This window comes from Bombina bombina, chromosome 2 (genome assembly GCF_027579735.1).
Source record: "Bombina bombina isolate aBomBom1 chromosome 2, aBomBom1.pri, whole genome shotgun sequence".
NCBI lineage: Eukaryota > Metazoa > Chordata > Amphibia > Anura > Bombinatoridae > Bombina > Bombina bombina.
Window position 1 is genome coordinate 975,921,442 of NC_069500.1, and position 12,969 is coordinate 975,934,410.

General features: G+C 40.3%; 1 protein-coding gene across 2 annotated transcripts in view; it reads left to right on the forward strand.

The window, feature by feature from the left end:
* The window catches only part of NFKB1 (nuclear factor kappa B subunit 1), a 287,360-nt gene that overhangs the window by 129,573 nt on the left and 144,818 nt on the right, over positions 1-12,969 (forward strand). For both annotated transcript variants that reach the window (XM_053703496.1, XM_053703495.1), the window contains exon 6: positions 6,745-6,893. In XM_053703496.1, the coding sequence (XP_053559471.1) occupies positions 6,745-6,893 (149 nt within the window). The remainder of the gene's footprint in view (positions 1-6,744; positions 6,894-12,969) is intronic.

Sequence of the window (12,969 nt, forward strand, 5' to 3'; positions counted from 1 at the left end):
CAAATTATTCACCTAAATGCAAAGGCCTCTGGCTTTGCAGTTCTAGCCCGCTGGGCGCTCTGGTTGAAGTCTTGGTCTGTGGATATGACTTCTAAGTCCAGACTCCTTTCTCTTCCCTTTAAGGGAAAGATTTTATTTGGTCCAGGTCTGGACTTCAATATTTCTATGGTTACCGGGGGCAAGGGTGCCTTCCTACCACAAGATAAGAAGAACAAGTCTAACGGACGACAATCTTCTAATTTTCGTTCTGACAAATCCCAACTACTATAATCCTCCTCCAAGCCTGAGCAACCCAAGAGTACTTGGAAGCCGGCTCAGTCCTGGAATAAGTCCAAGCAGAATAAGAAGTTTGCCGAAAACAAATTAGCATGAAGGGGCAGCCCCCGATCCGGGATCGGATCGTGTAGGGGGCCGACTGTCTCTTTTTTTTCAGATGCCTGGTTCAAGGACGTACATGATCCGTGGGTCCTGGAGGTAGTATCTCAGGGATATAAGATAGGCTCATCAAATCTCATCCGCCAAGGGGCAGATTCCTTCTCTCAAATCTGTCTACCAGACCAGAAAAGAGGGATGCCTCTCTAGGGTAAGTTTGGGATCTATCCTCCTTAGGAGTTGTTGTCCCTGTGCCTATCGAAGAAAGAGGTTTGGGGTTTTATTCAAACTTTTTCGTGGTCCCAAAGAAGGAGGGAACTTTCCACACAATTCTGGACCTAAAGTGCTTAAACACATTTCTCAGTGTCCCTTCCTTCAAGATGGAGACGATACGGTCCATCCTTCCTTTAATTAAGGAAGGCCAGTTTATGACCACTATAGATCTAAAAGACACCTTCATGTCCCAATCCACAGGGAACACTTTCAGTTCCTGAGGTTTGCATTTCTGGACCAGCACTTCCAGTTCATTGACCTTCCGTTTGGAATAGTTACTGCTCCAAGAATCTTTATGAAGGTTCTGGGGGCTCTTCTAGCCATTGCCAGAACTCAGGGTATTGCAGTAGCCCCATACTTGGACGATATTCTGGTGCAAGCACCATCCTTTCGTCTTGCGGAAGAATTCTCTGAGTCCCTTCTCAGTCTTCTTCGATCACATGGATGGAAGATGAACTTAGAAAGGACTTCTCTTATCCCAAGTACCAGGGTGGAATTCCTGGGTACTATAATAGACCCCATATCCATGAGGATATTTCTAACAGACCTGGGATGTTGCAAGCTAATTTCGGCATGTCTTGCCCTCCAGACCTTCTTGAGTCCCTCTGTGGCTCAGTGTATGGAGGTGATTGGTCTCATGCAGTCCTGCATAGACATCATTCCTTTTGCCAGGTTCCGTCTCAGACCTTTACAATTGTGCATGCCGAGGCAGTGAAACGGCGATCATTCAGATTTGTCTCAGCAGATTGTATTAGACAGCTGGTCAAGAGAATCGTTCTCTTGGTGGCTCTGTCGTGATCATCTGTTTCAAGGGACATGCTTCTTAAGACCATCTTGGGAAATTGTGACTACGGACGCAAGCCTATCCGAATGGGGAGCTGTTTGGGTTGCCAGGAAGGCACAGGAGTCCTCACTCCCGATCAATATTTTGGAACTTCGGGCAAATTTCAAGGCCTTGAAGGCTTGGCCACTTCTGGGTTCGTCCCAGTTTATCAGATTCCAATCAGACAATATATCCTCGGTGGCTTACATCAACCATCAGGGGGGAACGAGAAGTTCCTTGGTGATGAAGGAAGTATCTCAGATGGAGTGGACGGAGGCCCACAGCTGTTCGCTGTCAGTGATCCACATTCCGGGTGTGGACAACTGGGAGGCGGATTTTCTCAGCAGGCAATCCTTCTATCCATGGGAATGGTCTCGCCATCCCGAGGTGTTTGCAGAGATATGAAGCAAGTGGGGGACACCAGATATAGATCTCATGACGTCCCATCTAAATACCAAGCTACCCAGGTACGGGTCGATGTTGAGGGATCCCCAAGCGGATCTAATAGATGAACTAGCAGTACCCTGGAGGTTCAAACTCGTATATCTTTTTCCTCCATTACCGCTTCTTCCTCGAGTGGTGGCCCGCATTACGCAGGAGCGGGTATCAGTAATCCTGATTGCTCCATCATGGCCGCGAAGGACGTGGTTCTCGGATCTAGTGGGGATGTCCTCATCTCCTCCGTGGAAGTTACCTTGTCGTAGAGACCTGCTGATACAAGGTCCATTTGTCCATTTGTTCATCAAAATGAGGCTGACTGTGTGGAGATTGAACGCTTAGTCTTAGCCAAGAGAGGTTTCTCTGAGAGTGTCATTGATACTCTTATTCAAGCGTGTAAACCAGTTACTCGGCGTATCTACCACAAGGTGTGGAGGACCTACTTATTCTGGTGGTTGCCAGGATCTTATCTTTTCTCCAGGATGGGCTGGAGAAGGGCCTTTCTGCTAGTTCCCTGGGGGGGACAGATTTCAGCCCTGTCGGTTTTATTGTACAAGAGGCTGGCTGAGCTTCCAGATGTGCAGTCCTTTGTTAGGGTTCTTATTAGGATCAGACCTCTGTTTAGATCTGGGGCTCCTCCTTGGAGCCTAAATAATGTTCTTTGGTTTTGCAACAAGTTCCGTTTGAGCCTCTGCATTCCGTTGACATTAAATTGTTATCTTGGAAGGTTCTTTTTTTATTGGCTATAACTTCTGCGCGCAGAGTTTCTGAGATCTCTGCTTTGCAATGTGAGCCCCTTATCTGATTTTTCATGCAGATAAGGCATTTTTACGTACTAAATTAGGTTTTCTTCCTAAGGTTGTGTCAAATTGTAACATCAATCCAGAGATTGTGGTTCTTTCCTTGTGTCCTAATCCTTCTTCATCGAAGGAACGCTTACTTTACAATTTGGATGTGGTTCGCGACTTGAAGTTCTATCTTCAGGCTACTAAGGAGTTTAGACAATCTTCCTCTTTGTTTGTTGTCTATTCGGGGAAGCGTAAGAAGCAGAAGGCTACTTTGACTTCCCTATCTTTTTGGTTAAGGAGTGCCATCGGGTTAGCTTACGAGACAGCGGGACATCATCCTCCTTAGAGGATAACGGCTTATTCCACTAGAGCAGTGGCTTCCTCTTGGGCCTTTAAGAATGAGGCCTCTATGGATCAGGTTTGTTAGGCGACTACCTGGTCCTCCTTACATACTTTACTTTTACAAATTTTTACAAGTTTGATGTTTTTGCTTCGGCTGAAGCAGCTTTTGGGAGAAACGTTTTGCATGCTGTGGTGCCCTCAGAATAGGGTCCGCCTCTTCCTTTTTGTTCCCTCCCGTTATTCATTCAATGTCCTCTGGAGCTTGGGTATAGTTATCCCAATAGTAAGGAATAAACCCGTGGACTTTCCCTATCTTAGGAAGGAAAACATTATAAATGCTTACCTGATAAATTCCTTTCCTTCCAGATAGGGAGAGTCCACGACCCCCGCCCGTTTTTTCCTGTCAATGGGCGGTCCCTTATTATTTATTTTATTCTTCTGACACCATTTATACCCTAATGTTACTCCTACTTTGCCTTATTCCTTCGGCAGAATGACTGAGGTAATGAGGAAGTGCGAGGGATATTTAAGCCTTTGGCTGGGGTGTCTTTGCCTCCTCCTGGTGGCCAGGTGTTGTATTTCCAAACAGTAAGGAATGAAGCTGTGGACTCTCCCTATCCGGAAGGAAAGGAATGTATCTATTTGTTACCATGATATTCTTTGTTGAAGAGAAACCTAAGTAGCCTGGTGCACTACATGAAAGATAATAGTGCTGCCATCTAGTGGTCTTGCAAATAGATGACCTTCTTGCAAAAGTGCTGACTTATAGTGCTCCAGACATGGTGCATGCCGATTTTGCTTTTTTCAACAATAGATACAAAGAGAACAAAGAAAATTTGATAATAGAAATAAATTAGAAAGTTGTTTAAAATTGCATGCTCTATCTAAACAATATAAGAAATATTTTGGGTTTCATGTTTCTTTAATAAATAAAAAAAATAGAAATGCCTTTAATAAAAAGTATGACTTTTATGTAAGAAAGCTGTTAGCATGTTAGCTGTGACACCTGTGGTATACACTAGAAATTTCCATTGTTTGAATGGCTTGCATGTCAGTCTGGGGAATTCCAGGTTGTAGACTGGTTAGTGTACTTTCCATGAGTGGGAACCTGAGCTGTGTCAACTGCTTTCCAGAAGCACCTTTATTTACCAACAAATGATTTATTGTAAAGAAAGTCTGCTATCAAGGTATTTAACCGCCTTGCTTAGTATTCTGTATGTTCAGGGGTCAGCATGATGAATATGTGGATTTAGTATAAATGGAGTCGGTTACGTATGTTACCTTTTACTTCCAGATAATACAGTTTACAACTGTAATACAGTCCAGTGTTCTCCACAGAAAATGTTGCATTATGAAGAAGCCGCCCCAAGACAAAAACGCTTAATTTAGAGACCATCCTGGAGTCATTTTATGACCAGTAAGCTACTTAAAAAGTAATTTGCACATCTTCAGACATTATCAGGTTTGTAAAGTCATCAGCTAAGGTAAATACATGTGTGATTAGCATATTACCTTACTGATTACTTCACAAACATAAACAGCCAGTGAATGACTCGGGGGTCATCTCATTTACATATTTCGGCCTGCGGGCATACTTCAGGATGGCTTCTGATTAATAGTCTGGAGTCATTGATTACTTCAGAATGACTCCAGGAAGATCATCCTTTTTGACTAGGGCAGGTGGCATTATTAAGTATCCGGGTGGGGATAGTGTCATATTTTCAAATATTATATAATTTTCTGTAATGCAAAGCACACATTAATAGCATAACTTTACATAAATGTATTTAATGATAATTTGTGCAATACAAATGTAAATTATCTTTAAATTTTAGCTAATTTTAGCTTAATATTGCTAAAATTTTAGCCGGGTGGTACACCCGCTAAATCACTAGTAACTATACTGAATTTGTCCATGTTAAAGGGACACAAAAGTAAAAATTTAACTTTCATGATTTAGATAGAACATGCAGTTTTAAGAGACTTTCCAATTTACTTCCATTATCAAATTGTGTACAGTATTTTTATATGCACACTTGCTGAAGCACCACCTCCTACTGAACATGTGCAAGAGATTATAGTGTATACATATATTAATATTGTGATTGGCTGATGGCCGTCACATGATAAAGGGGGTTGACAAATTGAAGTCATTTTTGAAATTTGTTTGAAATAAAGCTACTGCTCATTTAAAATTCAGAGTAAGTGCTATTTGCATTGTCTCTTAATTTTGCATGTGTTAGTTATGCAATTCTATTGTATTTAATAGTCCTTTAATTGAGACAATATGGGTTAAATGGATATTAAAGGAAGTCTTACTTTTGTGTAAAAAATTGTATTTGCTTCATGCTCCCTAGAAAGGCCAAAAAGTAAATTCTTATTGTAGGTTTTCAAAATGCTGCAAAAAAGATATCTGGTTTAGGCATTTTGCAGTATTTTGAAAACCTGTGTTATAGATTTTTTTTTTCTAGACTCATTAGTTTAGCAAATTATTAGTGTGTTTTGTTAGTTACTATACATTGTCATGTTTCCTTTAAAGATACAATTTTTTAATAAATGAGAACCACATATCAGCAATTTATCTCTGAAATGCAAAAGGCCTGCATGCAAAATTAATGATTTAGAAACATTTAAAATAAAAATTTGCATTGTCTGGCAAACCAGGGATAAACCCTATAAAAGCCTATTGGATGTGTTTATCTTATCTCTTCTGCTGTGGCCAAAAAGGGACAAAATCTACAGAAAAATAGGGCAAAATGAACAATGAAAGGACACTGCAAAAGCTTTTTACTACGCATAATTAAATATTTATGGGGAATTAATTTTTTTTTTGAATGCACCTTTACAAACTCTACAAGCGCCAGTTTGCCTATAGATCAAATTTACCAAATGCATATATTAGTTAAAGGGAAATGAAACCCAAATATTTTCTTTCAGGATTATGAATGTGCATGCTATTTTAAACAACTTTCAAATTTACTTCTATTTTTTAATTAGCTTCCTTCTCTTGTTATTCTTTGCTGAAAGGTTTATCTAGGAAAGCTCAGGAGCAGCAAAGAACCTAGGTTCTAGCTGCTGGATGGTGGCTGCATATATATATACTGATTGTCATTGGCTCACCCATATGTTCAGTTATAAACCAGTAGTGCATTGCTGCTCCTTCAGCAAATGATACCAAGAGAATAAAGCCAATATGGTAATATAAGTAAACTGGAAAGTTGTTTAAAATGTTATGTTCTACCTAAATTATGAATGAAAATGTTTGGGTTTCATGTCCCTTTAAAAAAGATGCTTTCCAACATTACATTGTATGTGAACACTAAAGTTGGAGGTGGGAGGTGAACAGGAAGAAGTTAAGGAGTATTGATTTTACATTGTCTACGCTGTTGTAAAATTGTGTTTTCAAATGCTGACATTGGAAAGCCACCACACTGTTGGAAAAATTATAATTATTATATCTTGTGTGCATATTGTTTCATATCTTATAAATATTGCATTGAGGACATTGCTGTAAACGAATTTAATTAGTGAGGTAAATATATTGAAATTTGTATATTTTGTAGTAGACTTATGTAAAACAACAATATTTTATTCGTACGGTGCTGAAATATGGATTTCAAATCATTATTACATTATTTTACACACTCATGCATCAATTTAAGGACTACATAGTTACTCTGACAAATTCTTTATCTTTGTCTCTTACAGATCCACAATTATATAGGCCATGCAAAGATTGTTGTGCAGTTGGTAACTAATGGCAAGGATGTCCGGCTACACGCACACAGTCTAGTAGGAAAACATTGTGAAGATGGAATTTGTACAATTAATGTGGGGCCAAAAGATATGATTGTGGGGTATGTAAAAACTGAGGTAAAATGCTTACAACTTTCATTTGTCGTAGTTGAGTTAAAAAGAAACTGGTCGACTCAGGAAGGAAATCATAGGCCTCAAATAGTTGTTCTTCAAATATTCCAAACTACAGTGGGTTTTATAGATACGTTATCTAAAGATTTGCACACTTTGATATTCAGTTCACTACTAGAAGTCTTTATTACTAGATTTATAAATGATATTTTGTGGTTTCTGTAAGGAATAGAAGAAACTCAATAAGAAATATACAAATAATAGTCATTAGTATTAGAAAATGAGTTAGTGGCCTAGTATTTTTTGTCAGGTTATTGGTCAAACTTTGAATGATTACATTTAACCCCTTAATGACCGGACCATTTTTCAATTTTCTTACCCTTAATGTCAATGGCTATTTTTACATTTCTGCAGTGTTTGTGTTTAGCTGTAATTTTCCTCTTACTCATTTACTGTACCCACACATATTATATACCGTTTTTCTCGCCATTAAATGGACTTTCTAAAGATACCATTATTTTCATCATGTCTTATAATTTACTAAAAAAAATAATAAAATATGAGGAAAAAATGAAAAAAAAAAACACTTTTTCTAACTTTGACCCCCAAAATATGTTACACATCTATAACCACCAAAAAACACCCATGCTAAATAGTTTCTAAATTTTTTTACCCAATGTTTACACATTCTTTGCTTTTTTTAGAATTTATGGGGCAATAAATACAAGTAGCACTTTGCAAACCACTTTTTTTCAAAATTAGCGCTAGTTACATTGGAACCCTGATATCTGTCCGGAATACCTGAATATCCCTTGACATGTAGATATTTTTTTTTAGAAGACAACCCAAAGTATTGATCTAGGCCCATTTTGGTATATTTCATGCCACCATTTCACCGCCAAATGCGATAAAAAAAAATAAATTCACTTTTTCACTAAATTTGTCACAAACTTTAGGTTTCCCACTGAAATTATTTACAAACAGCTTCTGCAATTATGGCACAAATGGTTGTAAATGCTTCTCTGGGATCCCCTTTTTCAGAAATAACAGACTTATATGGCTTTGGGGTTGCTTTTTGGTAATTAGAAGGCCGCTAAATGCCGCTGCGCACCACACGTGTTTTATGCCCAGGAGTGAAGGGGTTAATTAGGGAGCTTGTAGGGTTAATTTTAGCTTTCGTGTAGTGTAGTAGACAACCCCAAGTATTGATCTAGGCCCATTTTGGTATATTTTATGCCACCATTTCACCGCCAAATGCGAGCAAATAAATAAAAAAAACTTTAAATTTTTCACAATTTTAGGTTTCTCACTGAAATTATTTACAAACAGCTTGTGCTATTATGGCAGAAATTTTTGTTAAAGCTTCTCTGGGATCCCCTTTGTTCAGAAATAGCAGACTTATATGGCTTTGGCGTTGCTTTTTGGTAATTAGAAGGCCGCTAAATGCTGCTGCGCACCACACGTTAATTATGCCCAGCAGTGAAGGGGTTAAAATAGGTAGCTTGTAGGGAGCTTGCAGGGTTAATTTTAGAGATCAGCCTCCCACCTGACACATCCCACCCCCTGATCCCTCCCAAACAGCTCTCTTCCCTCCCCCACCCCACAATTGTTCCCGCCATCTTAAGTACTGGCAGAAAGTCTGCCAGTACTAAATAAAAGAGTTGGGGTTTTTTTTTAGATAAAAATAATAAAATATTTCTCTTGGTATTCTTAGTTGAAAGCTAAACCTAGGAGGTTCATATGCAAATTTCTAAACCCTTGAAGGCCGCCTCTTCTCTCAGGGCATTTTGACAGTTTTTCACCACTAGAGGGTGTTAGTTCACGTGTGTCATATAAATAGCACTGTGCTTACGCACGTGGAGTTCCAGTGAGCCAGCTCTGATTGGCTAAAATGGATGTCTGTCAAAAAACTGAACTAAGGGGTCAGTTTGCAGAAGCTTAGACACAAGGTAATCACAGAGGTAAAAAGTGTATTTATATAACTGTGTTGGTTATGCAAAACTAGGGAATGGGTAATAAAGGGATTATCTATCTTTTTAAACAATAACATTTTTGGTGTAGACTGTCCCTTTAAAATGCTAATATTCTATTGAGCCCTTGGTGCTAGATTTCCTTCCCTACTTTTATATATTATGCTTTACCCTAATTAGTAACCTTAAAGGGATATTAAACACAAAATTTTTCTTTCATAATTCAGACAGAGAATACAATTTTAAACAACATTCCAATTTACTTCTATTATCTAATTTGCTTCATTCTTTAGATATACTTAGTTAAAGAAATAGCAGTGCACACAGGTGAGCCAATCACATAAGGCATCTATGTGCAGCCACCAATCAGAAGCTACTGAGCCTATCTAGATATGCTTTTCAGGAAAGAATATCAAGAGAATGAAGCAAGTTAGATAATAGAAGTAAATTAGAAAGTTGTTTTAAATGGTATTCTCTATCTGAATCATGAAAAATTTTTTTGGGTTTAATGTCCCTTTAAGCAATGGTGGGAGCCTAGTTTGAGTGGCTTAGTGGCTCAGGCACTTAGATTTTCATACAGAGTTATTCTAAAAACCCAATCTATTTCCAGCCCTCTAGAATAAACAATGGACAATCCTGGTATAGGATGGTACAATGAAATTGCTGCATATCTGAAGAGTGATAAAGTTCAGAATACCAGAGACAAGTACATTATAATCATCTAAATTATTCACAGTATTTTTGGACTAGTGCCTTTTAGCAGAGCTAATACAATCCTAGTCACAACCAAAAACTTATGATAGATTCTGTGTTCTATTAAAAGTCACATGTTTATGTTAACGTGGAGTGTTTATACACGTAGCTCCTTGTTCATTCTGTTAAATTTGATGTCTTTTCCACTAACATCACCTTGCATTTCTGTGTTTGCTTTATACGTTTTTTTCATCATAAACGGGGAGAGTCCACAGCTGCATTCATTACTTTTGGGAAGTACAGAACCTGGCCACCAGGAGGAGGCAAAGACACCCCAGTCAAAAGCCTAAATACCTCCCCCACTTCCCTCATCCCCCAGTCATTCTTTGCCTTTCGTCACAGGAGGTTGGCAGAGAAGTATCAGACGTTTCAGTAGTCTCTTATTGAGGGTAGTACTCTTCGGAATGGGACTAGAGTTTTAAGTAGTCCTGTCAGCCTCTCAGTGAGAGCATGGATAAAAGTTAGAGTCCGGAGATGCAGGGAGAGTCTTTCTGCGAAACCATTACGACTCATATTAACAGGTCCATAAGCAATCAGTGTTGACGAGTTTCGCTGCCTGCTTTCTTCCCTCAAGTCCATGTCAGAAGCGACGCTACTATCTGTCACACTTGAAGGGCCGTGTTCCTGTTCCACGGCATAGATTCCGGTAAGATCATTTCATTTTATTTTCATTATGGAAATGTAATGTATGAAGAAGTCAGGGTCCAAGTGGGACTCCTTTTATCTTATGGAATTGAGGGTTAATATCTCCTGAGGGGGGTTATTGAACGAGGGGGGACTTTAATCATGTTTGTTATGTGATTCGTATGCTAATGTGTATTGACACTTGGGCTTGTGGCTTTTTCGGAACATAGGCCTTTATTGAAGGTTGCGCAGTCTTTACGGACTGGCATGGTTTTTCTTGGACTGCACGGTGCACCTCGTCACCAGGCGTGGTCACGCTCCTGTCCTCCATTTCTGTATTCCTGACCATCTGGTGACCAAGAGATTCTGTTTCACTAGAGTCTGGGTCATAGGAGGTGGTGAGTGCCCCAGCCTTTGGACAAGAGGATCCAGCTGTGGCTGGGGTTGCATCGCCTGTTGTGCGAGGTCTGTTCTGATTGTGGTTCCTCATGGGATATTATTTTGTGCCTTGTCTTTGACTGAACATTTGGTTCTGTATCCAGATCCCTTTGGACTGGTTCGGGACTGCCCAGTTTCCCGGTGCGGGGACATCTTATGTTCCTATGGGAGGTTTTTCCCTCTCGTTTCTGAAGATTTGGATATTCTGCTGGGCTGGCAATGAGGGCTAGTTCCTTCCTCGGTTTTTGACCCTTTGGGTCCTTTTTTCAGCTTCCACTCCATATCTATGTGGGGTGAGCTGTTTTTGTTTTGTTTTCAGTTTACCCTTCCTGGGGTGGACTTGGCATTCCACAGTATCCGCCTGGTGCTGGAGGTTCTTTTCTCCCTCTGGTTAGTGGGATTGTCCCTTCTGCCTTGTGAGCAGGTTGCCAGGTGTAGATGTGCCATTATGTAGAGGGTCTCCTTTGGGAGTGTCCTTTTGTCTGGGACGGGAACAGCATCTGGGTTCTGGAACCAGAGTTCTTTTGGGGGTGCTGGATCCCTCATCTTTTCCTGATAGTCTTGGTTGGGGACTTTCATTCCTTTGTCTTTCGAACATTGCCAGTCTAGTTGTGCTGGGTCTGTTGCCCGGAGTGAGGGTTAGGGATCTGTCGATCTGTTGATCTTTGACCTCGTATCAGATTTAAATTTTGTGAGCCTCTCTTGGGAGGGAATTTTCGTGGTGGATCCTTCCTCGTCAGGTAGTTTTTTCTCTACGGTTTCTACGTTCTATTCTCCTTTTTTCCTGCCTTCTTGGGAAAGTGTTGATTGCAAGATTGTCTTTCTATAGACAGTCCTGTACAGCTTCTAGCTTGCTTAGCTAGGGTTGGGGACTTGTGTTCACTTTAACCCTTTGCTGCTGGAAGTCTGGGGTTTCTACGGAGCTTCTTCTGTTTTTCTGATGCTGTTTTTTTGCGGCTCCCGGGGACGGTTAATCTTTCGGTTACTCTGTCCGGGGTGCGAGTTTGCTCTCTGCGTATGGGAGGGGTTCCACCTCCCTTTGGTTTCAGGACTTTTCCTGGGTCCCTTGGACTCCATACAGATGGGGGTCTGGGATTTTTCTCCCTTTGCTCTGCTAGTCAGGGGGGTTTTCCTGGTTGCCCTGGTTCCTGGGGGTCCTTGCGGACTTCCTTATCTGAGTCCCTCCTTTCTTCCCTTCAGGAGACTGTGGATGTTTCCCCTCCTTCTGGTCTGGGGTGAGTTTATTGTGGGCTGAGAGCCTGCAGGATTTTGTCTCCTCAGAGGCTCTTAGGCTCGGTCGAGTCAAAGGATCTGAGTGGTCTCTATCAAGGGCCTTGCTGGTTTTATCTTGATGGGCAGTTACTCGAGCCTTTTTCATTTTTGTTCCTCTGCTTCTGATGATGCAATTTTTTGTTGGGAGTTTGGGTGTTCTTAGGCTATGGTGCCCTCAGAACGGGCTGCCTTTTTTGTACCCGCCCGTTTTTGCATTCAGAGTCCTCTATAGCTTGGATATTATTTTCCCAAAAGTAATGAATACAGCTGTGGACTCTCCCCGTTTATGAAGAAAAACTTCATTATGCTTACCTGATCATTTTCTTTTCTTCAGATGGGGAGAGTCCACAGCTCCCCGCCCGCGTTTTTTGTGTGGGACGGCCGTAATTTTTGTTTTTATTCTTCTGGCACCTTTATCACCCTAGTATTTCTCCTACTGTTCCTTGTTCCCTCGGCAGAATGACTGGGGGATGCAGTAAGTGGGTGAGGTATTTAAGCTCCTCCTGGTGGCCAGGTTCTGTATTTCCCAAAAGTAATGAATGCAGCTGTGGACTCTCCCCATCTGAAGAAAAGAAAATTATCAGGTAAGCATAATTTAAGTTTTTTATCACAAATTTGTTCACTCATTCATTCAGGCATTTATTTAAGGCATATGAAACCCATTTATTTTTCTTTCATGATTCAGACAGATCATACAATTCTAAACAGCTCTCCAATTTACTTTTGTTATCTAATTTGCCAAATTTCTTGGTATCCTTAGTTAAAGAGCATACCTAGGTATGCCCTGGACCCGGGGGCTAGCTGCTGATTGGTGACTGCACATATATATGCCTCTTGTCTTGGCTTACCGATGTTTACCTCTAGCTCATCTAGTGCATTGCTGTTCCTTCAATAAAGGATATTATAAGAATGAAGCAAATGGATAATAGACGTAAATTGTTTAAAATTGTATGCTCTATTTTTGGGTTTCATGTCCCTTCAATGTATTTTGCAAGACAATAGATTTTAG